This window comes from Zingiber officinale, unplaced genomic scaffold (assembly GCF_018446385.1).
Source record: "Zingiber officinale cultivar Zhangliang unplaced genomic scaffold, Zo_v1.1 ctg251, whole genome shotgun sequence".
NCBI lineage: Eukaryota > Viridiplantae > Streptophyta > Magnoliopsida > Zingiberales > Zingiberaceae > Zingiber > Zingiber officinale.
The window spans coordinates 485567-512884 of record NW_024589922.1 but is presented as its reverse complement, the minus strand read 5'-3'; the positions used below and the strand labels follow the sequence as shown (position 1 = coordinate 512884).

At 39.4% G+C, this 27318-nt stretch overlaps 1 protein-coding gene across 1 annotated transcript; it reads left to right on the top strand.

Moving 5' to 3' along the window:
- Positions 1-5313: 5313 nt before the first annotated feature.
- Positions 5314-26814, top strand: LOC122037299 (non-specific phospholipase C6). The gene is made up of 3 exons (XM_042596749.1): positions 5314-6578; positions 6668-6844; positions 26173-26814. Exons 1-3 carry the CDS (start codon positions 5510-5512, stop codon positions 26466-26468), a joined length of 1542 nt encoding a protein of 513 aa, XP_042452683.1. The 5' UTR covers positions 5314-5509; the 3' UTR covers positions 26469-26814.
- The last annotated feature ends 504 nt before the right edge of the window (positions 26815-27318 follow it).

The following is a 27318-nucleotide window of genomic DNA, read 5'->3' as shown; positions in this document are numbered from 1 at the left end:
CCATCTAGCAATGTTAACGGTGCCCATTTGGCCGTCATTACTAAATAAATATATAAATATTTCTCCCATTTTGCCTTCATTACTAACACATAGGTAGATTAAAAATCATTCATAATATATTCAATTAAAATTAAAGTTGTTACAAAAATTTATTATAATTAAAATAGATTAGGATAATAAATACTGAATGTTTATTCAGTTGTATCCTTAATGAAACATCCCTAGATTATCCATCAAGTTTTTTTTAAGAACAACTCTCTCGACATTTGCTATGTAGATAACCGTAGTACAATTTCATCAAAATGATCTATCTTATCCAATGTAAACGACAACATCTCAAACAAGAGTGTGACAAAAAGGGACAATGAATCCTCAAACATCTCCCTATACAAATGAAGAACCTCTCACAATGGAACAAGTATGCTCTGTACTCCTAAAATGTCCGGGCAGTGCCATGCGTCCATCCCACCTCCTCATCTACTTCATCCGTAGGCCTTCCATTATATCCTGGGAGGCATCCTCACCTGTAACGTAGCCATCATGAGTCTATGGACCCAGCAAGGACAATCCGATATGAATAATATGACATCCATAAAGTAGCAAGAGCAGTAACTAGTAGTCATATAACCTGGACTAAATTTCAGTATAGGGTAAAGAACAATAGATGAAAGAATTTACACAGCTAATAAGGGTGAATATGTCACATATCCGGTGACCACCATTTGAGCCAGTCATACAGTCTCATGACCCTAGAGGTACATTCTAGGAGAACATGCAGTTTTATAGCCAAAGCTAACAATAAATTACAGTATCAGTCATAAATTACAGTATCACTCATGTTTGGAGGGCCCTACCCGGAGCTCATCCTGAGGCATCCAACTCGTACTGTCACCACATATGCTCATACCCATCCAATTAGCTACATATGAAACCATAATCTATCTACATTGTATTGTAAACAATTTATCGTGCATAACCATTTCATTCATTCAGTAAACATATCCATTCACAGGGACCTTTCTATATCCAAATCATACATAACATAAAAATACACAATATAATTCATGCGTATCAAAACCGAGAACCGATCACAATATAATCATCATACATATCAGTATAGAGAGCAGACCACATTATAAAGCATGCAATCAAAACAGAGATCAGATCACAATATTAATACTAGTAAAGAAACATGATTCGTGTTACCCGAATCCTAGAGTAAATCGCAACAGAACACAACAAAACCAAAATAAAACTTCAACAATCAACACAAAACAGCTGTCAACCTAATCATCAACTCTCTAGTAGGAACTAAGAGAGCATAACATCGTTAATCAACTTGAAACCACACGAACTGCACAAATGATCACAAGAACAAAACATCGAACGGAATTCACACAACTACCTCAACCATCTACAAAAAATGGACCAACACAGTTTAATCTCACATAAACCCACAACGTTTCAGTGGTGTAGAACAAAATCACGTTGAAATCCAAACCAAACCATAACTGTTCGGAGAAAATCAGAGCTCGTCAAAATCGACCCAATCAACACCATCACGACTCCAAAGAGGAAAGTATAAGCTATAACTTCAAGCCTGATTTAAAGTACCAGCATCACCAGGGAGGACCACACAGCTTCAGAAATCACCCAACATCCCATAACAATTCAGAGTACAGAAACACCTCGATAGAAACCAAACGAAAACCCAAGAAGGAAGCAAATCAACCTCAAAATCAACTCGAAGATATCACAGGAACCAACACCACATCTAGAGCTAGCTTCACAGAAAGCCCAAATCACGACTCATTCCACCAACCAGCATCTCAGCCAGGCATATAAACAAACATGTATCTTGCAGGAAGCTCACAACATCAACAACACGGAAGAAATCGAATCCAAACTCATTCACAGTCAAGCGAACACCGCAAGAGTCACAAGAAGAACATTCCACTGGAAAACGAACTCCATCAACAATATAATGCACTGGCAAAAATCTAGAAACCATGCAAACCAAGTAAGAACTTCAATGAAACTTCAAATCGTATCAATACTCAACAGTGGAGAAACCAATCTAAGAACAATCAGCGCAGAATCTCATGATAAGAAGCATAATCACACTTACACCCATATCCACAACATATAAGCTTCGCAGCACCTGCACCAAGCATCGTTGTATTCTACCAAAATCCCAGAACCACGCAGAACTCCGATTAAAGCCACCAACCGATAAGAACCTCATGACAATCACGATTTCAAAGCAAAAATCTCAAGAAGAATATCCTCTGTATCAAAAGAAGCACAGAAACCTCGGGTTAAATCAAGAACATCACCGGGTAGGACCCCGCGGGTCATCTGAGTTGGTATTTGACGGGTGTTGCCACAATGAGGTCGCAGGGTCGATCCTCGGGGCAGTTGGGGAATAAATCCCCTATCCCCGTATTACACCCTGTCCGTCACATGCTCGCTCGGATACTGCGATTTACCTCCCTCGTGATGGCCTTGGGTCGGGTACGGCGGGGGCGCTGGGGGCGAGCGTTTCGCCTTTTGCCACAAAGAACATCACCGGGTAGAACGATTCACAATCCTTACAATCAAACGGACCTCTTCGATAAGAGCTTCAACGACTCCCAGTTTCCTATTCTATACCTCACAGATCTCACATTTAGCATAGAGATTGAACTTGCCTTTCGCTTCTTGCGCCTCCGCCCGCAACCCTCGCTCCGTGCTACCCCTCTGACGGTGAGCTTTGCCCGATCAAGTGTCCTCCACGGTAGTCAGCTACGGGTTGCCAAGCTCAGCCCGAGCTTGTGCTGCGGTGAGGTGCTCCGTCGGTGTGGCGGAGAAGATGCGAGGTGTGAGGTTGGCGATTCCAGGGAAAGGAGCGAAGGTTCGGCGATTTAGGGTTGTGAGCTGGTGGCGTGAATGATGACTTTATACCTAGGTTACTTTAGCATTAGGTTAGGGTAATTGAGGGTAATTGAGGTCAATTAACTCCCAATTTAATTGGGTATCATATACGTTCATCTAACTTAACAGTTCTATCCCTTAAAAGGTGTCATAAAAATTCATTTTAAATTCTAAAAAAAAAATTCCTATAATTCATAGAAAATTTTGCAAATTAATCCCTTAAGTAGCGCTCGTGGGATCGTAGAAAATTTCATAAATAAATTTCTTAATTACGCTCGTAGGACCTTACAATTAAATACTTTTAAAATTTCATAAATACTACTATATATCCTATTGATACAAAAATAAATATATATTGGTATTATTAATATTTTGTAAAAAATAAATAGAATATTGAATTAAATCTTGCAATAGTTTATACGTTGAAATCGTACATCAAAATTTTTATGTTTCATTCCATTATTTTTATAAAACTATCATATTATTTTATTATACATGAATGTAACAACAAACAAAAAAATAATAGTTTTAATTGATCTAATTTGTTTTTCTAAAGTTTTTAATCTACCTTAGATGTTTAAATTTAAAATATAACATACACATTAAATATGGAAATACAAACTACCAATAACTAGTATTATCAAATGATATTGAAAATATTTTTAAAATTAATTTATATTTTTCTAAAATTAAAAGTATCAATTTAGATATGTTGTCAGCGGGGTGTGCTTCATCAAAGACTTGATATGCTAATAAATATTTTTGGATTGACCCAAAAGTTATCAATTCAATAGCATGTTATATCTATATATGAATGAATTTATTAATGGTCACTCTAATTATTAGAACATAAAAATAATTTATTATTTAATTTCCTAAATTCTTTATTTTTTTTTAAAAATTATCTCACTATTTTTTTAATTATATAATGAGTGTGGATTGGAGAACATATTTTATAGTTGGGTTAAGTGATTTTTAACAAAAATTCTAAAATGTGAATTTAGACTCAAAACTAGAAAAGATATTTGATAAAAAATAAATCTAGCTAATAATTTTTTAAATTTATTATTAAAATATTTAAATGTCGATATCTCCACTAGTTGATAAAAATCTAAATAGTTCTCAATTTGAGAATGATCTACACCAAATTTAATCGGGTGCTTGGTGTGTTGCTTCAATGACCTATAATCACATTGACTTTAAATTTATAAGATGTGTTGCAATATTTATATTTTATATGTTTCCGGGATAGAAGGATGATTTTTTAAAAATATTTAATAAAAATAGATAATCTTTAAGTATTATAAACCTTCAAAGTTTTATTACTTTTTCAGTCTCAAGATTTAAAATTTCTGAATTGAAAGATAAAAATATAAAAATATATAAAAAATAATAAAATATAATAGTCTATTATAGAGTTTGAAAATAACAATTAATTATTCTAGTTATTTATATAAAAAACAATCAAATAATTTGAACCATTTAAAAAATATCAATGGACAGAAACATGGATTAATCAGCAGTTCCAATGGTAACTTAAAAAAAAAAAAAAAAGTGCTTGAACTGCCTATTTGAACCCACAGTGTAATTTTAGCCCATCCAACTTGATCAATAAATAACGGAAAAAAAACAGTGTAATTTTAGCCCATCCAACTTGATCAATAAATAACGAAAAAAAAACTAATATATGGTGAAAAAAAAAACAAGAGTAAAATAAAGCACTAATGCCCTTCTGAATCGAGGACACGGCGGCTGCGGACAGAAATCAGTTGGCGTCGCCTGATGTGGGGCGGCATCGTTTGGATTTACCCGGTAGAGAATTAGAGATCAACACTCCTCCGTGATCGTTTTCGTCCGGTTTGTTCGTGCATGTGATGTCTGCCACATCAAAAAGGTCTTCATGACATGGTCATGGATCTTGAACAAAATTGATATGGTCCTTTCAAATAGGTCTAATAATTAACACATTTCAGTGTTGTCATCATAAGATCTGTGGTACGAATTTTGATAAAGTCTAAGTAAATATTTTTCTTATGTGTTAATCATTATTCAAAGACTAGTAGTCATCCGTGATTTACTTTTTTCGTGTTGGTCGGTTGACGGGAGCGCTGAGGATGAACGTATTCGTCTTTTACCATGGGACGAATTGATGGAGATACTGAAGAGAACGTATTCACTTTATGTCATCTTGAGCAAAATTGACATATTTATTTGTGAAAATATGTTGACCCTACATATTTTGGATGTTCTTTCGGGACAACCTAATGATTAATAGAGGAGATATTATCATCATAAAATCTGAAATTTAAATTTTGATAAAATTAAAATAAATATCTCTTATATATATATATATATATTAAGTCATTATTCTAAAATTAATAGCCGCCGCGCTGGGACTAGGCGCTTGCTTGAGTCGACCATGGCAGTCGCGGGAAGTGGTGGGGATTCGGCCTCTTTCTCAGCGTGACCGATAACTGTGACTGTGAAGCACCAGAGAGAGAGACTGTTTTTAACAAGACGCGGTAGAAGAAGAAACTAGATTTTGTGCCTCTTTCTCTACACCAGACTTCGCTGTGCAGCAGCGCATCCCAAATCCATGCGGCGACTCCCCCTTCTCGTGTACCTCTCCCTCGCCTCCCTTCTTCTCCACTATCCTCCTTGTTCTTCTTTTTCGGCTCTCTGTCCCATCGCCAACATTGTGGTGCTGGTCCTTGAGAACCGCTCCTTCGATCACATGCTTGGGTGGATGAAGCAATCCCTCAACCCCTCAATTGACGGCCTAACCGGCACCGAATGTAACCCCCATGCCACCGACGACCCTCGGTCCCCCCTCATCTGCGTCTCCGACGACGCCCAATTCGTGGACCCCGACCCCGGCCACTCCTTCGAGGACGTCCTGCAACAAGTCTTCGGCTCCGCCGCTGTCCCCTCCATGTCCGGCTTCGTCCAGCAGGCCCTCTCCATCTCTCGCAACCTCTCCCGTGCCGTCATGAAGGGCTTCAGCCCCGACAGCATCCCCGTATTCGCGTCGCTGGTGCAGGACTTCGCGGTGTTCGACCGCTGGTTCTCGTCGATCCCCGGGCCGACTCAGCCCAATCGGCTCTTCGTCTACTCCGCCACCTCCCACGGCGCAATCCGCCACGACAAGCTCAATCTGCTCATGGGGTACCCGCAAAACACCATCTTCGACTCGATCCACGAAGAGGGATTAGACTTCGGGATCTACTTCAAGAACATACCCACCACTCTATTCTACAAGAATTTGCGCAGGTTGAAGTACATTTCCAAATTCCATTTTTTCTCGACGTTTAGGGAGCATGCTAGGAGGGGGAAGCTTCCGAGTCTGAGCGTGATCGAGCCGAGGTACTTCGATTTGCTGGATTACCCGGCGGATGACGACCACCCTTCGCATGATGTTGCCAACGGACAGAAGCTTGTCAAGGAAGTGTACGAAGCGCTGAGGTCCAGTCCGCAGTGGAATCAAAGCTTGTTTATCATCACCTACGATGAGCACGGAGGGTTTTACGACCATGTTACTACTCCTTATCAAGGCGTTCCAAGTCCTGATGGGATTGTTGGACCGGAGCCTTTCTTCTTCAAGTTTGATAGATTGGGAGTTCGAATTCCAACGATTATGGTTTCTCCGTGGATCAACAAGGGAACAGGTATACTTCTTGATGTTTTCTTCTGCTTGTTGTGGCTGAGATTATCTTTATGAATACTAATAGCAGTTTATCCAAATTAAATTGAGCAGTGGTAGGTAAGGCGAATGGTCCAAGTTTAACCTCAGAATTTGAGCACTCGTCAATTCCTGCAACCATAAAGAAGTTATTCAATCTTAAAGCAGATTTTTTAACAAAGAGGGATGCATGGGCTGGAACCTTTGAAGATATTGTGGGACAGTTATCCTCTCCAAGAACTGACTGCCCTGGTAGCTTCTTTCTCCCCATCTTGAGTTGTTTTGAGCATCTAATTAAATACATGTATACTTGCCAGATCCATAAATTCAGACAAGTCTGCAACAACACAAGGTGATGATAGATAAGGTTAACTAGTTCCGGTTAACTAATTCTGTAAAGTTGCTTAATTCAACAAGTTAAGCCAATCTCCACAAACTGTCATAGTATCAATATATGCAAAAAATTTATCATAAAAAAATTCACTCACCATAGTATTAAGTTTGTATGAAGATGAAGGTGATGATAACAGTGTTGCTGTTAGAAGTATCCATATAACTTATGTCAACCTCAGTAATATATAGGCAACTGCCAATATAATGCAGGAATTGGATTAAGGATGAACTCACCTGATATTCTACTCCAGAAAACTTAAGAGGAATTAGACAATTAATTTACAGTGTAGAGAGCAATCCAAGTGGGAAAATGGAAATTTATATCTACTCAGTTTGTAGTATTAAGCTTGACTATTATGAGGATGACCATTAACCCCCTTAAAGTCATTAGAGATGAGAATTACTAAGATTCGCTTAAGGCTCATTCAATCCTTATACTCTCTCTCATGCAGGGAAGTAAAACCTCACCTGAATCTTTGAATCATGAGACATCAAACACATTTTGATCATCTTGCTTCTAAACTCTTACTGCTCTCTATAGGCATTGCACTAGAACTTTGTCACCTAGCCAGACAACTTTTTCAGACATGTTCTCTCTCTCTCTCTCTCTCTCTCTCTCATGCACATATTTTCTCTCTCATATACAAAACTAGACCATTCTTAGGAACATATTTTTGTTGGATTCGGCCACATGTTGGGCCCAATAAGACCATCTATGATCCAGACCAAGTTCGGATGCCTAGACTCCAGGTGCACGGACCAGGTCCAGGTGCCCGATATGTCTCAACCACATCGGCGACCCATTACAAAGAGTATCAAAGCTGGAGTCCACGTCAACAAACTTCAGGTGCCCAGACCGGGTCCAGGCACCCAGAAGCCGATAAGTCGTTGATTAAGAGCCATTGCGGAGTACATTGAGGTGGCCACATCCAAGCGCCCAGGAGTCGCCACGCCATTAAACGGCTAGTTCGATCAGTGAGTTATAAATAGAGCCCTGGTCTTTGAAGTTAGAATAACACACTTGTTTTAATCATTTGTAGTATTCGATTTAATCGCTAGTACTTTCAATGGTTGTAAGAGGCTTCCCTGACTGCCTTGGATTTTGCTAATCAAGTAAAACCTTTGCCTCTTATTTTTCTTTTATGCAAATTATTTTTATTATTTAATTAGCGTGTGTTAATTAAAGTCCAAAGATCGAGAAAGGTGCAACCTTTTATTAGAGACAATTCACCTCCGTCTCACCGGTTAACGAAGATCCAACATATATCCCCTACCATATTATAATATTTTTCTAAATAAATTTTATCTTATTTTATCTATCAAAATAATATTATCAAATAATATGCATCATGGAAGCATGTTTTGAATGTGTCCATTGAGTTCATTTACAATTAATGTAAAAAAGAGGTAGTGTATGACCGAAAAGCGCGATAGGTGGGGGTGAATATCACTCATTTAAAACTTATTCTTTTCTTTTATAAAAACAAAAACAAATTCACGACGGAAAAACAAATCTCGAAAGACAAGGTCGATTACTTGTTTCACAGTCCAGTGACGGTTACTCGAAGGCCTATGGTCTCGTGGATCATTTCGGATAGATAATTCACTAATGCTCTTCTTTCTGAAAACTTTCGAAGGAGGAAAGCTTGTACAAGATTAGAGGATAGTAACAAGTTTACTAAATCTCTATTAAATAAAGTGCAATGAAATAACAATATCGACAACACGAAGATGTAGAATGTAGGTGTTGGTTGTCAGAGAGCTTTAGCATTTGAGCAACACTTGAACGAACAGAGCAGTAGAGAGAGTGATCATTGAGAGAAGAAGTGATTTTGGGTCTCAGATCCCGAAGCTCTTTTATAGAATTTATCCAGTCAATTTTGATCACTTGTTTAGTCGATTGAACCTAATCAGATCCTACGATCTTTACGCTTGAATTTGGTGAATCCCTAATCTTTCCTACTTGTTTCAATCTGATTAAATCAATCCCGCGTAATTTGCTTATCCGATCTATTGGGGATTTCGGGATGCAAAATGTATGTTTTAGATAAAACATGCAGTGGAAGCGCAACGATCTACTTAAAAATTTTTACACATCCCAAAACTACAAGATCATACATATGCTAAACAATTATACCTTTCCGACGATGTTAGATGAAAAGAAATCACTTAGCAAGTCTCACAAGACTTGCCTTTATTAGTATCCACGCCGAGATATCTTCAAGATTACTTCGCAAGCCACAAGTTGTGTCTCCGTTTGGTACTAGCCAAATAAAAGAGATGACACAAAAGGGAGAGAGGCGGGTAGCACAAGAGAAGCTAGTGGCACACAAGGGAAACCAGCCAACCAATTCGGCGGCACAAGGGGAAGGTTGACCAAACAATTGGGCATTACAAGGAGGAAGGCATGCCAAAATTTTTGCCCGGCACAAAGGAAACTAGCTGCAACACAAGGAGGGTGGCACAAGGTTAGGGCATCACCAAAGGGAGCGGCAACTCATACCGGTGGGTGGCACCAAACAATAGGGAACAAACATAAAAACCCTTAACCTTTTTATTCCATGGAGAGGTTTTTATATACCTCTTCATTAAGTCAAGCCCAAGACCAAGCCCAAGCCCAACCCCACATCACATGTATTGTTCGGATTTGCCAGCAAGAAGCATGAACATAAAACCCAAACCTATGCCACATGAGTAGGCCCAACTCTCCTACAAGAGGCGTGGCTCATTAGCGTTTTCATCGCGACAAATACTTTCCATATTTACCCTTTGCCTGTCCAACCAAATTTAATTTCTCTCTCTTTGAGAATCATATTCTCTAATTTGTTTTTAGATTTTAAAGACATACTCGTAGTGTGTGAGATCTATAGGTTCCTAGTTATATTAGTCATTCATAATTAACCATTAATTATGAAGTACATCATGACTATTCTGAATCCTTCAGTATTTTACTTATCTTATATCCACTTGGTTTAGGACATGATCTATGTGTCAGTCCCCACTATGCTAATTGCATCACATTCAGCCCAAGTTGTAGTTCCTTGTCATGTGGATTCAAATTACTTAAATAGAAAAACACATGTCCAGGAAGATCATCCTCTTGATATGCTTGCTTTGGCCAAAGACTTATGAGTAATATTCCTGACAAGAGAGATAAATTAAATATGATATGCGAACATTCATATTCATATAAAGGATCTCACTTGCTTATTCAAATTCAAGAGCCCTTACTTTTAATTCAGGAGATGGTAGGTTATCTCGAAGTAGGTTGATATCTGCTATAGATAAGAATAATCTTGGAGAGTGTTGGGTTTTTCGGGCCGCGAAAACCGCTTTTCGCGTCGCGGAAACCCCGAATCGCCCAAGCCACGGATCTCGTGCAAGGTAAAACCGAACGAAAATACGAGTACGAGTTTGAAAAACTTTAATCTACAGTAGATCTACATAAGGATAAACCATTTATACCTTTGATGCGATGCCCTTCGCGTTCCCGCTCGTCCAAATGATGCCGGATCTCAAGACCGTTAAGCGCCGGTCCTCTAGAAGTATCCACACGGACACACTAGATGGAGATGACCAAAAACCAAGGTGTGCTAGCACCTATGTGGTTCGGCCAAGGGAGGAGAGGGAGAGGGAGAGCTTGAGAGGGAGAAGGAGGAAGAGGCACACACGTGAATGAAAAAATGAATTTCTTCACCCAAAACAAAGTGGCCGGCCACTTTTCAAAATTCACATTAATTGCATTAATTGCAATTAATATGAAACCATAAAATCACATTAATTGCATTAATTGCAATTAATATGAAACCATTAAGAGAGTGGCTTTGTCACTTCCATGAGGTGGCACCCATGATGATGTGGAACATCATTATTGGTCCACCTAATGCCAACTCACCAATGAGGTGGCAAAAGGTCAAGTCAAAATTGACCTTTGGTCTTCCTTCTCAAGTCAAGTCAAACTTGACTCAATCTCTACCATGGTGGATCTAATCCAACCATTTGATTCGAGCCAACTTAATATAATGAATCTAATTCATTAAATTAAATTGATTCAATGAGTCAAAATCTAAATTAGACTCATTTAACACATGAATCAACTTGAGTCGAACTCAAGTTAGCCCAATTAGGATTACTCTTAATCCAATTTGATTCATCAAATGAATCTAATCCTCTTGGTTCATCAAATGAACCTAATCTCCACCTAATTGTCCTAAGTGTGTGACCTTATAGGTTCTTGTAACGTTGGTAATGCCCTAAACCCATTTAGGAGCATAAGTAATGAGCGGTATCTAGCAACACATCATTACTACCCAAGTTACAAGAATGTCGAGATCCGACATCACCTTGTGACTACTAATTGTGACTCCTCACAAAATAATGACAAGTGTCCTTCTATCCTAGACATCTAGATTGATCAATATGAGGCATAGACCGTGTCATCCTCTAATCAATCTAAATCTTGAACTCCAAGTAGACTCACTCGATCAAATGAGCTCAACATCTAATGTTGACTCATTTGGGCATGGTCATGCACTTAGTGGTCTCACTCTATCAAGAATACCGATGTCGCTCCCGTCATATGGGAGGGATAGATTCCATCTACATCACTCACATCCCTCTACATAATTCGTTATATACCCAGTAATCGCCTTTATAGTCCACCCAGTTACGGGTGACGTTTGACGAAACTAAAGCACATAACTCCTTATGTAGGGATCCATGGTGACTTCAGGTCTAAGGACTAATAGTCATACTAATAGCCACATGAGAAAGTATATGACACTCATATAACGATCCATGATACTTTCTCATGGCGGGTCATTCAGTATACATTCTCTAATGCATACCCATGTGTCAGCTTGATATCTCTATATCCATGACTTGTGAGATCAAGTCATCGAGCTGACCTACATGCTAGTCTTATTGTATTAACATTGTCCCTGAATGCTAATACTCGACTAGGAATGATTTAGAGTAGTGTTCCCTATATCATCTCACTATCGATTCAACTAATCGATTGATATAGGTATGAACCTTCTACTCAAGGACGCTATTATACTTAGTCTATTTGGCACTAATATAAATAAGTATAATAACCAAACAAATGCCTTTATTAATATACAAGAATATGATATACATGAGTCCATACAATCATCAAATGATTGGCTCTAGGCTCTAACTAACAATCTCCCACTAGCACTAGTGCCAATCGAGTATAGGCTCTAAGGCCTAAAGACCTAGTGTGACCATCATGCTTCCTCTGCCAAAGCCTTGGTCAAGGGATCTGCGATGTTAGCCTCTGTAGGTACTCTGAAATCTTCACATCTCCTCTATCGATAATCTCTGAATGAGATGGGCGCCGTAGTATGTGCTTGGTCCTTGGTGTGAGCGAGGTTCCTTCGCTGTGATATAGCTCCATTGTTGTCACAATAGAGCTCAGCGATGCTAGGAACCACCCAAGTTTAGTGATGAACTTGCGGATCCAAATCGCCTCCTTGCGCCTCGATGCGGAATATACTCTTGTAGAATCGACTCATCGATCCTGCTCAACTCTTCGACACCACCATTAATGCAAAATACGAACCCTGACTGCGATCGGTAATCATCCTGATCGGTCTGAAAGCTGGCATCACTGTAACCCTTTACAGTTAGCTCATCATTGCCTCCATATATCAAGAAATATTCTTTAGTCCTTCGTAAGTACTTAAGAATATTCTTGACCGCTATCCAGTGACTTTCACCTGACTGGTATCCGCTCGTCATGCTCAAAGCATACGAGACATCGGGTCAGTACAGGCGTACATGATCGATCCTATGGGCGAGGCATAAGGGATCCGATCCATGCGGTTTCTCTCCTCTCTAGAAGAGGGACCTTGAGTCTTGAAGACTCACGCCATGTGACATCGGAAATCCCTTCTTAGAGTTCTGCATGGCAAACCGAAGGAGTACCTTGTCAATATATGTACTCTGACTTAGGCCAAGCAATCTCTTAGATCTATCTCTATAGATCTGTATCCCTAGAATGCGGGATGCCTCACCTAAGTCCTTCATTGAGAAGCAACTCCCTAGCCAGGTCTTGACAGACTGAAGCATAGGGATGTCCTTCCCAATGAGTAGTATGTCATCCACATATAATATGAGGAAGACAACTATATCCCCTACAACCTTCTTGTAGACACAAGGCTCATCTTCGTTCTTGATGAAACCAAACTGTTTGATCGCATCATCGAATCGAAGATTCCAGCTCCGAGAAGCTTGCTTTAGTCCATAAATGGACCTATGCAGCTTGCATACTCTGCTAGTATGCAGTGGATCTACAAAACCCTCAGGTTGTGTCATATACACATCCTCGAGTAGGTTTACATTCAGAAACGCGGTTTTGACATCCATCTGCCATATCTCATAGTCATGGTAGGCTGTAATAGCAAGCATGATCCGAATGGACTTAAACATCGCCACTGGAGAAAAGGTTTCATCATAGTCAATACCATGAATCTGCTTGAAACCTTTAGCTACCAAGCGACCCTTATAGATAAGTCCATCCATGTCAGTCTTTCTCTTAAAGACCCACTTGCACCCAATGGGTTTTACCCCTTCAGGTGGATCAACCAAAGTCCATACTTGGTTGGTGTACATGGATTCCATTTCGGATTTCATGGCCTCTAGCCATTTCTCGGAATCTGGTCTCATCACAGCTTCCTGATAGGTGGTAGGCTCATCCTCTATGAGCACATTGTCATCATGGTCAGACAAGAGAAATGAGTATCTCTCAGGCTGACGACGTACCCTATCAGACCTGCGAAGAGGTATGTCTACTTGAACCGGTTGTTGTTCCTCAACTCCTTATGGAACAACATCATCCACAACACTTTGTGGTTCCAGTTCAATTTCCATCGAGGCATCAGTGTTATTGTTCGCATCTTGAACTTCTTCAAGATCGAACGTGCTCCCACTAGTCTTTCTAGAAACAAAGTCCCTTTCTAGAAAGACCCCAGTCTTTGCCACAACTACCTTGTGCTGACTGGGAATGTAGAAGTAATATCCCTTAGTTTCCTTGGGATATCCGATGAAATAACACTTGTCGGATTTGGGTCCTAACTTGTCTGAGACTTGACGTCGAACGTAAGTCTCACAACCCCAAATCCTTATGAAAGACACCTGGGCATCTCTCCCAGTCCATATCCTATATGGTGTCTTTATCACGGCCTTTGATGGAACTCGGTTGAGTATGAAAGCTGCCGTGTCTAGAGCATATCCCCATAGATATGTCGGAAGATCTGTGTGACTCATCATAGATCGTACCATATCTAATAAGGTACGATTCCTCCTTTCGGATACACCATTCCACTGTGGTGTTCCAGGAGGAGTGAGTTGAGATAAAATCCCACACTCAGCTAAGTAGTCACAAAACTCATGGCTTAAGTATTCACCACCTCGATCTGATCGAAGTACCTTAATACTCTTGCCAAGCTGGTTCTGTACTTCATTCTTGAATTCTTTGAACTTTTCAAAGGATTCAGACTTATGTGTCATCAAGTACACATAACCGTATCTACTGAAATCATCAGTAAATGTGATGAAGTACCTATAACCGCCTCTAGCAGCAACATTGAAAGGGCCACATACATCACTATGTATGAGTCCTAACAAATCAGTTGCTCTCTCGCTATGCCCACTAAAGGGCGTCTTGGTCATCTTGCCTCGTAGGCATGACTCGCATATCTCATATGATTCAAAATCAAATGAGTCCAGCAAACCATCCTTATGGAGCTGGGATAAGCGCTTGTCATTTATATGACCTAAGCGACAGTGCCAGAGGTATGTTTGGTTCATGTAATTTGACTTGAATCTCTTGGTATTTACGTTATAGATAGGGCTCTCTAGATCTAGAATATAGAGTCCGTTTATCAGAGGTGCACTACAATAGAACATATCGTTTAAATAGACGGAACAACATTTGTTCTTTATTATAAACGAAAATCCTTTCTTGTCCAAACAAGAAACGGAAATTATGTTCTTAGTCAAGGCAGGCACATAACAACAATCATCTAATTCTAGTACAAGCCCAGAAGGAAGAGATAGATGATAAGTTCCTACAGCAATAGCAGCAACTCGTGCTCCATTGCCTACTCGTAGGTCTATCTCACCCTTCGTCAATGCCCTGCTATTCCTCAGCGCTTGTACATTAGTACAAATGTGCGAAGCACATCCGGTATCTAATACCCACGATGAAGAAATAGAGAGGTTGACTTCTATAACATGTATACCTGAAGTAGAAATCTTATTTCTCTTCTTCTTAAGATCTTCCAGGTATTCTTTGGAGTTCCTCTTCCAGTGCCTTGCTTGTCCTTGATATAGGTGACAAAGATGTTCAACCATATCGTAAGCGTTCATCAACTCATGTTGCTTCTGAAGCTCAGAGTTCATGGTTGCGAGCATAAGACAGGACACATCTAATGCATCGTCTTGATGCTTCTTGTAAGCATCTTTGTCGGCTCGCGGGGCATTGGCAGGAGGAGCCTCCGGAATGGGCTGCTCCAGAACGTACAGCTTACGCTCCTGGGTGAGAACTATTCTCAAGTTCCTGTACCAGTCCAGGAAATTCGCTCTGTTGAGCTTGTCCTTCTCAAGGACAGATCGCAGGGAGAAGGAATTCGTGTTTGACGTCATGGTTATCTACAACAGAAAATTTGCAGAAATAAATATCATAATCTTAAAAATCATTTAATTAGGCCTTTAATTAAATGATGCTCCCACTGAATTCTATAATTCTTGTGGGACAAGATCCACATCATACTAACCCTTGAGTTAGCTTTGGCTAATACGCCCAAGGCTTAGTATGATCGGTAGATAACGATTACCAATTACATCTCTATGCAACTCTTGTTTATAGAATCAATATCCGCATTTATATTAAAACTCGAGTTAGCTTCGGCTAATACGCCCGAGAGTTAATATAGATGTGATTTTGACCTATCTTTTCCAACCGTTGGAATAATGCCTATAGTTGACTCGATCCAACCGAGTAACTAGGAATACTCAATCTAATTGAGTTTGTATTCACCCATGCGTTGATAGGCGGGACCAAGATTGTCCCTCCGTACCCTACCAAGATAATATGTATTGCTCTGCTTTGGCAGATTCAACAATACATGTGATCGAGGTAGCGATAGGTATCACGGCACGGTTAGGCATTTAGAGTTGGTTCGATCTAGATCTAATCTAATCGAGAAGAATGCATCTTGTGCACGACTTAGATCTAATCTAATTGCAAGGGTGCATCATGTGCACGACTTAGATCTAATCTAATCGTTAAGGCACTAATTGATTAATTAATTATTAAACATGCATCAAATACATAATAATTAATTAATTAATCTATTTGTGATTTAGTCATGGCCCTACTACGATCTTCTCAAGCCAATGAGAAGATCGATTGGTCAACCTAGGGTCAACAGCTTCTCCAAGCGCCTCCCTTTGACCACCTTGTGTTGCTCGTGCCCGCCTCGGAACTCCGTCTCATGTGGACCCTCCACCGCTCCAATTTGTACATTACAATTTGAAACTCGAGTTACATTCGAGTCTAAATCTAATTTACAACAAGAATAAAAGACGAGGCACGACGCGCAGGTCGCGAATAATAAAATAAATACAACACGCGAAAACACATCACGACACGCAGGCCGTATTATTAATTACAACACAACCAATCATATTGGGCTTTGGGCCATGACTATCACAAATTAATATATATAATTCAAAATTATATATTTTTCACAATTTTCTATAATTTTAAAATTAATTTTTACAATTTTACGAGTAAAATTTCCCGGCGGTCCCGTTTAGCGGTTTCGGGCGCAATCGCTGAACGGATCCCCTTGCGGGGCCCAGGGGCATCGCCCCTACCCGCGATCTAACCATCGCGAGGGTTCCTTTGCGATCCAACAGCGCCTAAACCCGCTGTCCCAAAACGATTTGGGTCGAGACATTGCCGTTTCGGAAAAATCTTCCCGGCGGGTTCGTTTTTAGCGATTTCGGGTGCGATCGCGGAGCAAATCCCCTTGCGGGGTTAGGGGCAGTACCCCTACCCACGATCTAACCATCGTGAGTTGCTCCTTTGCGATCTAATGGCACCCAAGCTCGCTGTCCCAAAAGGATTTGGGGCAAAACGAAGCCGGTTTTGAAAGATCTTTCCAGTAGCCGAAGCCTACAAGTGCCGAGACACTTACCCATAAAATCATAAAAAACTAATTTTTACAGAAAATCACAGAAGGTTTTATTTTTCATAAAAATAAAAATAAACTCGTACAAGCCTTGCACGTGGCTCTGATACCACTGTTGGGTTTTTCGGGCCGCGAAAACCGCTTTTCGCGTCGCGGAAACCCCGAATCGCCCAAGCCACGGATCTCGTGCAAGGTAAAACCGAACGAAAATATGAGTACGAGTTTGAAAACTTTAATCTACAGTAGATCTACATAAGGATAAACCATTTATACCTTTGATGCGATGCCCTTCGCGTTCCCGCTCGTCCAAATGATGCCGGATCTCAAGACCGTCAAGCGCCGGTCCTCTAGAAGTATCCACACGGACACACTAGATGGAGATGACCAAAACCAAGGTGTGCTAGCACCTATGTGGTTCGGCCAAGGGAGGAGAGGGAGAGGTAGAGCTTGAGAGGGAGAAGGAGGAAGATGCACACTAGTGAATGAAAAATGAATTTCTTCACCCAAAACCAAGTGGCCGGCCACTTTTCAAAATTCACATTAATTGCATTAATTGCAATTAATATGAAACCATAAAATCACATTAATTGCATTAATTGCAATTAATATGAAACCATTAAGAGAGTGGCTTTGTCACTTCCATGAGGTGGCACCCATGATGATGTGGAACATCATTATTGGTCCACCTAATGCCAACTCACCAATGAGGTGGCAAAAGGTCAAGTCAAAATTGACCTTTGGTCTTCCTTCTCAAGTCAAGTCAAACTTGACTCAATCTCTACCATGGTGGATCTAATCCAACCATTTGATTCGAGCCAACTTAATATAATGAATCTAATTCATTAAATTAAATTGATTCAATGAGTCAAAATCTAAATTAGACTCATTGAACACATGAATCAACTTGAGTCGAACTCAAGTTAGCCCAATTAGGATTACTCTTAATCCAATTTGATTCATCAAATGAATCTAATCCTCTTGGTTCATCATATGAACCTAATCTCCATCTAATTGTCCTAAGTGTGTGACCCTATAGGTTCTTGTAACGTTGGCAATGCCCTAAACCCATTTAGGAGCATAAGTAATGAGCGGTATCTAGCAACACATCATTACTACCCAAGTTACAAGAATGTCGAGATCCGACATCACCTTGTGACTACCAATTGTGACTACTCACAAAATAATGACAAGTGTCCTTCTATCATAGACATTTAGATTGATCAATATGAGGCATAGACCGTGTCATCCTCTAATCAATCTAAATCTTGAACTCCAAGTAGACTCACTCGATCAAATGAGCTCAACATCTAATGTTGACTCATTTGGGCATGACCATGCACTTAGTGGTCTCACTCTATCAAGAATACCGATGTCGCTCCCGTCATATGGGAGGGATAGATTCCATCTACATCACTCACATCCCTCCGCATAATTTGTTACATACCCAGTAATCGCCTTTATAGTCCACCCAGTTACGGGTGACGTTTGACGAAACTAAAGTACATAACTTCTTATGTAGGGATCCATGGTGACTTCAGGTCTAAGGACTAATAGTCATACTAATAGCCACATGAGAAAGTATATGACACTCATATAACGATCCATGATACTTTCTCATGGCGGGTCATTCAGTATACATTCTCTAATGCATACCCATGTGTCAGCTTGATATCTCTATATCCATGACTTGTGAGATCAAGTCATCGAGTTGACCTACATGCTAGTCTTATTGTATTAACATTGTCCCTGAATGCTAATACTCGACTAGGAATGATTTAGAGTAGTGTTCCCTATATCATCTCACTATCGATTCAACTAATCGATTGATATAGGTATGAACCTTCTACTCAAGGACGCTATTATACTTAGTCTATTTGGCACTAATATAAATAAGTATAATAACCAAACAAATGCCTTTATTAATATTCAAGAATATGATATACATGAGTCCATACAATCATCAAATGATTGGCTCTAGGGCTCTAACTAACAGAGAGAGTCTAACAAGTCATTCTTAGTTCTAGTGGTAGGTATGAAATATACCAAAATTATATATCACATAGATAACTATTACCTTATGCTATCAACTATTGATATTTGCATAACACATTTGGTTGTTAACTCATTAACATATATACATCCTATGTATATCACCTAACTTCACCTCTGTCCACATTAACCACCTTTGTCCACATTAACCTTGAAGTGAGTCCAACAAATTAATGCTTTAAGTTAAATCAAACCCATTAATCATGAGATCAATTTCACACAAGCTATAAACATGACATAGTTGTCATGGTATAAATATGGTATAAACATGGCATAGTTGTCATACATTAACATATTTCCATTATTAAGAATCTAGTTTCCAAAAATCGAAAATTCCTTAAGTAGATTAGGAAACAATTTAGAAAATTTTGGAAATTCCAAATAGGATTTAGAAAATATTTTCTAAATTTGGAAGTTCATAATTGGATTAGCAAATAGTTTTCAAATTTATAATTTCCTAACGGATTAGGAAACAATTTTCAAAATTATAATTTCCTAACGGAAACCATTTTCAAAATTGAAAATTCCTAATCGTACATGAAATACGTGGCTACCACCATTGGTGATTCTAGGCACATCTTCAGTCTTTTCCGAGAAAACTTAAAACAACTTTCGTCATGCAAAAACTTAGATCTATGATCTATGTTGAAAACACAAGCGGCTTTTATACCATATATTGGGATTATACGAAAAATGATATATGTTTTACAATAAAACATGCAGCGGAGGTGAAAACATTTTCCTTAAAAATTTTACGTATTCTAAAACTACTAGATCATACATGTGCAAGACATAATCATAGATCAAAAAGGTTGTTTATAAATTATACCTTTTCGACGATATTAGATGAAAATAAATCACCTAGCAAGCCTCACAAGACTTGCCTCTATCAGTATTCACACCATGATATTTTCAAGATGACTTCGCAAATCACAAGTTACATCTCTGTTTGGTACTAGCCAAATAGAAGAGACGACACTAAAGGGTGAGAGGTCGGCAACACAAGAGGAGAAGCCGGAGGCACACAAAGGAAGTAGACCAACCAATCCGGCGATATACGGGGAAGGTCGGCCAAAGAATTAGGTGGCACGAGAAAGGCTGGCCAAAAGTTTTGGCTATCACAAAGGGAATCGGCTGTGGCAAAAGGAGGGTGGCATAAGGTTGGGGCGACATCAAAGGGGGCGACTACTCTTAGTGGTGGGCGACACCAAACAAGAGGGAACAAAAATAAAAACCCTTAACCCGTTTGTTCCATGGAGAGGTTTTTATATACCTCTTTATTAAGGCTTGAGGTTCAAGCCCAAGCCCACATCACATGTGTTATTCCAATTTGCCTGCATGAGGCATGAACATAAAACCTAAACTCATGTCACATTAGCGCTTAGCGCTTCCTTCATAGCGCTAAGAGATGTGGCCCTATTTGCCTACAAGAGGTGTGGTCCATTAGCGCTTCCTTTATAACACATGCTTTTCATATTTGCCCTTCGTCTGGTCCAACCAGACTTAATTTCTCTTTATTAAGAAATAAGATTCTTATTGTCTAACTTTTTTTAGGTCTTTAAGATATACTCGTAGTGAGCGTTGTTAGACCCCGTGGTAGTTTTGATGTGATCAACCAAGTTGGTTAGGTCCTGCTGTGTTTGATCCCTGTGTCTGAGTGTGCAGGAACTTAGGAGCACAGGAAGTTGAGCGGAAGACGCAGCTAGCGAGAAGGACGGCACGGGAAGGGAGCTGACGGGCTCGGTGCGTCCGAAGGACGAGAGAGCTGCGGAAGAGTACTCCGGTGGACGTGAAGATCGTGCGCGGCGTTCGAGGGACGTTAAGCGGGGATGGAAGGCTGCTCGAGGAGAAGGCTGGGAATTGGGTTCGGGTGAGTCCTATTCCGGTTGGCCGCAATCACCCAAAAGATCGGAGCGTTGGAAGTCAAAGCATGCTGGAAATGAAGCCAAGAAGCTGAGCTGCCAGCTTGAAGGGCGCCTTCAGCCAGGTTGAAGGCGCCTCCAGCTTGAAGGCGCCTTCAGCAGGTTGAAGGTGCCTTCAACCCAGTCAATTCGACCGTTTGCCTTCAGATAGAGTTCTATCCGATCACTCGCTTGGAGGCGCCTTGGACCCTCGTTGGAGGCGCCTTGGAGCCTCGGGATAAGATTTTCAAGACCTATATAAAGGCCCCTGGAGCTAGGAAAGAAACAACAACTCAAGCAATCAACGTGTAGCCATTCCTAGCAATAGCTCTAAGCTTCCAAAGTGTAAAAGGCTTCTTCGCCTTCAGTAAAGGAGATTCTTTTTAGTGCGCTTCTCGTTGCCCTGGATTAACAACCTCCTTGGTTGTAACCAGGTAAAATTCCTGTCTTCTATTTAATTTCTATTTCTTTATTTGTTATTATTTTACTATTGCTTTTCTGAGTTGAAATCCGAGGAGGGTATAGTTTAATTTTGTTTTCAACAATTCACCCCCCTCTTGCCGGCCTCCGCTGCATCTACATTTGGTATCAGAGTCAGACCGCTCAGAAGGACTAACCGCCGACTGACGCACAACGATCAAAACGATGGCCGGAGACAGTGACTACCCACCTGCATTCGAGGGGGAGTTTGCTTCATGGAAGCAAAAGAAGGAGGTATACCTTAACTCTGATTTTTCTATTATTTAATAATGAAATCTGGTTATGAAGCACCAAAGAAAGCAAACGGAGAAGAGCTCGAGAAATACCTCTGGAACGAGAAGCAATGTGACGAGTTTATGGCAAATGCACGGGCTGAATTTCATCTTCTAACCACAATACCAAATGAAGATCTCGACAAAGTCGGAGAGTACAATAGCGCAAAAGAACTTTGGGAAAAGTTCTTAAAACTCCACGAAGAACAAATTGAAGTTGAATCCGACTCCTCGATGGTCACTGATCCGACGTCAGAAGAGTCCGAAACTGAGGTAAGTGCCGAGACAGAACCAGTAACCGAACTCCAACTTGAAGACCTAGAATGCTCATCACAAATGAGCATCGATGAAGGGGGAGAAACATCAGAAGACGAAAACAACTTAACAAGGGGAGAATCAACCGCCGACAAGGTAAGTCAGGTATGGTCTCCACCTCTTGGCAAATTAATTGATTCAATTGATATTTTGCCGAAAGGTTTTCGTAAATTACAAATTATTTCATCGAAAGAATATTTTGAATTAAAAACTGAAAAACTATTAAAGAATATTGAGGTAAAAGACACAATTTGTCAATTAAGAGATTTTGACAAACTAACAATAGAAAATGTACAATTCTCTGCATGCTCAATATTTTTTGCTACAATTATAAAAAACTGTGAATTGAGAAATTATGAGAAGTTAAAATGGAAATTTAAAAATCATAATATTTAATCTAAGTTGAAATATTAGATTTAGCGCTTTTAGAGAAGAAAATTCAGTAAATTTCTTTATGAAGGCTTTGTCAAGGAAGTGGTTGTTGCTCCAATAACCAAGAAGGCCTAGTGCCTCACCACGACCTGGAAGCTGAAATATTGAAATAAAATGTTTAATTAACTTTCTGAAAAAGCATTAAAAATTAGAATTAAATAATGCTTTGAAAGTTTAATCAAACATTTTTGGAAAATGATTTTTATAAAATTCATTTTAGTTAGAAATATTTTTTTTTCTGGAAAATTCTAAAAGTTCATATTACTTAGATTTTTTTTTCGGAAATTTCAAGAAGTCATTTAACTTAGAAATTTTTTTTTGTAAGATTTTAAAAATTCATTTTTGCTCAGAATTTTTTCTACCTTAATAATTTGCTTAATATTCTCTTAGTGGTACCCCATTTTTGCTATGATCAAAGGGGGAGAGAAAGGTTACAAGTTAAGGGGGAGTTAGAAAGTTTAAAATTTTAATATTTTTTTCTCCAAATTGTGTTGCAATTTTACTTATTGCAAACTAATGCTTAATATGTGAGTTTAGTAATTTTCTTTTAAAATTACTTTTCTGTCTATTTTTAACCCTAATTTGAACTTGGGTTGATGCACATCAAAAAGGGGGAGATTGTTAGACTCCGTGGTAATTTTGATGTGATCAACCAAGTTGGTTAGGTCCTGCTGTGTTTGATCCCTGTGTCTGAGTGTACAGGAGCTTAGGAGCACAGGAAGTCGAGCGGAAGACGCAGCTAGCGAGAAGGACGACGCGGGAAGGGAGCCGACGGGCTCGGTGCGTCCGAAGGACGAGAGAGCTGCGGAAGAGTACTCCGGTGGGCTTGAAGAGCGTGCGCGGCGTTCGAGGGACGTTAAGCCGGGACGGAAGGTTGCTCGAGGAGAAGGCCGGGAATTGGGTTCGGGTGAGCCCTATTCCGGTTAGCCGCAATCACCCAAAAGATCGGAGCGTTGGAAGTCAAAGCAAGCTGGAAATGAAGCCAAGAAGCTGAGCTGCCAGCTTGAAGGCGCCTTTAGCCAGGTTGAAGGTGCCTCCAGCTTGAAGGCGCCTTCATCGGGTTGAAGGCGCCTTCAACCCAGTCAATCCGACCGTTTGCCTTCGGATAGAGTTCTATCCGATCACTCGCTTGGAGGCGCCTTGGACCCTCGTTGGAGGCGCCTTGGAGCCTCGAGATAAGATTTCCAGGACCTATATAAAGGCCCCTGGAGCTAGGAAAGAAACAACAACTCAAGCAATCAACGTGTAGCCATTCCTAGCAATAGTTCTAAGCTTCCAAAGTGTAAAAGGCTTCTCCGCCTTCAGTAAAGGAGATTCTTTTTAGTGCGCTTCTCATTGCCCTGGATTAACAACTTCCTTGGTTGTAACCAGGTTAAATTCCTGTCTGTTTAATTTCTATTTCTTTATTTGTTATTATTTTACTATTGCTTTTCTGAGTTGAAATCCGAGGAGGGTATAATTTAATTTTTGTTTTCAGCAATTCACCCCCCTCTTGCCGGCCTCCGCTGCACCTACAAGCGTGACCTAATAGGTTCCCGGTTATGTTGGTTATTCATAATTAACCATTAATTATGAATATATTATCAGTGACACCTAGTAGTATATCATAACCCTCAATTGACCCGAAAATCACAAATGACTTCAGAACATATTCTGAGCCCTTCAACACCTAGTTATCAGTGTTTCTGTTCCTTTCACTTATCTTATATTCACGTGGTTCAGGACATATGTGTCAATTCTCACTAAGCTGACTATGTCACACCTAGCCTCAAGTTGTAGTTTCTTATCCTATGAATTCAAATTACTCAAATAGAAAAATAAATGTCCAAGAACGTCATCCTCTTGACATATTTGCTTTAGCCAAAAACTTATGAGTTATAATTCAGACAAAAGATCATAAGGTATGTCTTCTTATAAAAAGAGTGGTAAATCCTCCGTGGGCTATTCAAACACCTTCGGACATATTGACTTGATCATCCCAGAACTACACCTCCTAGGAGATGTTTATCCAAGTTGTCAAAGTATAAGCCTACCAAGATGACTTGAATACTTCTAAATCTAAGAAAACTTACACTCGAGCTGCAATGAGATCTTATTGACATGTAAAGTACCATATGAAGTCTCATAATAAGTCATATCCGATGGACTAGTTATCCTTTACTAGCATCTGCATGTTAGCTCTCAACATCCCTATGTTTCCAACGAGCTAGGATCGACTATTTGGATAAACTAAGGAGTATCACATGTGCTAATCTCACTTAATTAACGATGTATCGACTAAGAAAGATTTCAATACATATATAATTACAAATGATGAAATACTCACTAATTGTAATCCAATCGCAATTTTTCTCGCTATGTTTTGTATTGTGACTTTATTAATTGAGTTTAAGATTAAATCATATACATATAGAATGTACACCCAAATACTGAATTTTAATTATCAAATAACTAATCTAATATGATCGACTAGTTCTCCTGATCAATCGATTGGACTCCAAAACTTCCTTTATTGTTCTATTTGATCATATCCTATCTATGCTTCCCATTCTTGTTCGATTGACTAATCCTCCTGATCAATTGACTAATCCCAGAAATTCCTTTATTGATTGATCTAATCATATCCGATCTTCAATTACCAAATATGTTCAGTTGAGTTGACTGAACCCTATTTGCTTCTTAGCTCGATCCGAATCTGATTTATTCTTATCTAATCCGATCGGTCGATCGAACCACCATATTCAGTCGACCGAACCCTTCAATCAACCAAAGACTGTTTTTTTTTAAATAAAGTTAGTACAATAACAACAATAATAATCTTGAAAAACAGAGTTGGGACTTAAAAACCTTTGTTGGTTTCTTCAATCGGATCAACGCCTAAGGTTATCCTAAATGGGACGCGTGCTCACTGCTCTCCAGAACTGAAAGGCCTCTCCAAGACTTACCCAACTTACTCGTCAAACATCCGACCCAGCTAACCTATTGAACTTCTTCTGTTTAGTGTCCGATTGACCCACTAGGACTTTATTTACTCGATGCCTGGTCCCATCAAGTGTTCTGCTAGATCAACTCATTTGATCTTCTGCCTGGTGTCTAGTTTTTCTGATCCACTAAAACTTCTGATGGCTAATGTCCGGTCTTCCTGGTCTATTGGGATACACTTAACTCCAATATCAAATACATAATGTCTAATTTTAAACCCTTTATATAATCAAAATACAAGTTCGGTTATCGGTGTTGGTTGCACCAACACTTAGAGCTGTAGTATAATGCTTGCTAGCACCCACGCTATTGTCCCAATAAACATTGCTCTTGTGCAAGTATGATGCATTCATTCTAAATTCTGATCACTTTCTTCCATTTTTTTTTATAGAACTATTTCTTCTCTTTTATTAAGCTCAAAAAGGAAGATTGATAAAACAAGCACTCTGTGATAGGTAGAAACCTTGCAAATAAGAAATGTATCTGATGATTTCTGCATTGTTAATGTGTAAGGTGAATTTTTTCCCTTGTAGAAACATTACCAGATGTTCGTTCTCTGAGAATCATTGATCCAAAAGAAGATAGTTTGCTTTCAGAATTCCAGAGAGAACTAATTCAATTGGCTGCATTTCTCAATGGTGATTACTTTTTGACCAGCTTCAGCAGTGAAACAAACAAGAATATGACTGCCACGGAAGCCAATTCATATGTAGAAAGAGCTGTTTCAAGATTCCTAGCAGCAGGAAAACAAGCCATTAAGTTGGGAGCAGATGGATCAGCCATTGTAAATATGAGGTCATCTCTGTCCAGTAAAATTGGATCCCCATGATCGAAAAGGACTTCATCTGTTCACTATTCTCATCTTTCTCATGCACAGAGCTATTCGAAAAGTACTAGTTTATGTGCTCAGGAGTGTCTTCTAACTCTGTTCAAAGGAAGAGATGGTCATGAAGATAGCTCAAAGATTTCTTCTGTTCTATTGCGTGCTCATCATGTGTTTATGTAATGTAATTTACAACAATAGATTTGCTTCTTTTGCAAGGTTGAGATACATTTATGTTTCCAGGACTGCTTTTACTAAAAACATAAGGACTGCTTTTACTAAAAACATAATGTAACTGTACAAGTACCAGTTTCGAGCATTGGAGGAAATATATTTTCTAAATTGTTTTAAACGTCAGAGGTGTTATGTGGTATACATTGACATTAAAAATAACCAACATTGAAAAGTCCAAAGAGATTGTCTTGAGAATCTTTGGTAATATATATTTTCTTGTATAAGGACGTCTAACTTCACAAAAGGCAGCGCAACGTTTTTGTAATATATTTAATCGTAAAATCTGAACAAGATTCTCTTCCTCCCTAATTTGTCTTTATTCCTTTACATGTGATCTCCGCTTTGCAAAGTGAGCACCAACTTCATCTAGATGTTCTCCAGAGCCAATTGCAAGCATCATTGAGCCTTTGAACGTTCTCCTCCCATTTAGAGTGTGTGCGCAGGTGCTTACGCTTCTCTATGACCATCCACAAGTCGTAAATTTTGGAAAATCAACCAGTAAGGTTTCTCAGAATCTCCCTCCCTATTAAAACGACTTATGAAAAAATTGATAAAATTTTGATGGCGTATTTATGGTAATTCGCTCATTACTATCATAAAGTGGGCACCGATGTTTCAAGCC

Coding starts and splice junctions, on each gene's coding strand:
- LOC122037299 (XM_042596749.1), top strand. CDS start 5,510: ATGCGGCGACTCCCCCTTCTCGTGTACCTCTCCCTCGCCTCCCTTCTT. Junction 6,579..6,667: donor GTGGATCAACAAGGGAACAG/GTATACTTCTTG, acceptor TAAATTGAGCAG/TGGTAGGTAAGGCGAATGGT. Junction 6,845..26,172: donor TCCAAGAACTGACTGCCCTG/GTAGCTTCTTTC, acceptor TTTCCCTTGTAG/AAACATTACCAGATGTTCGT.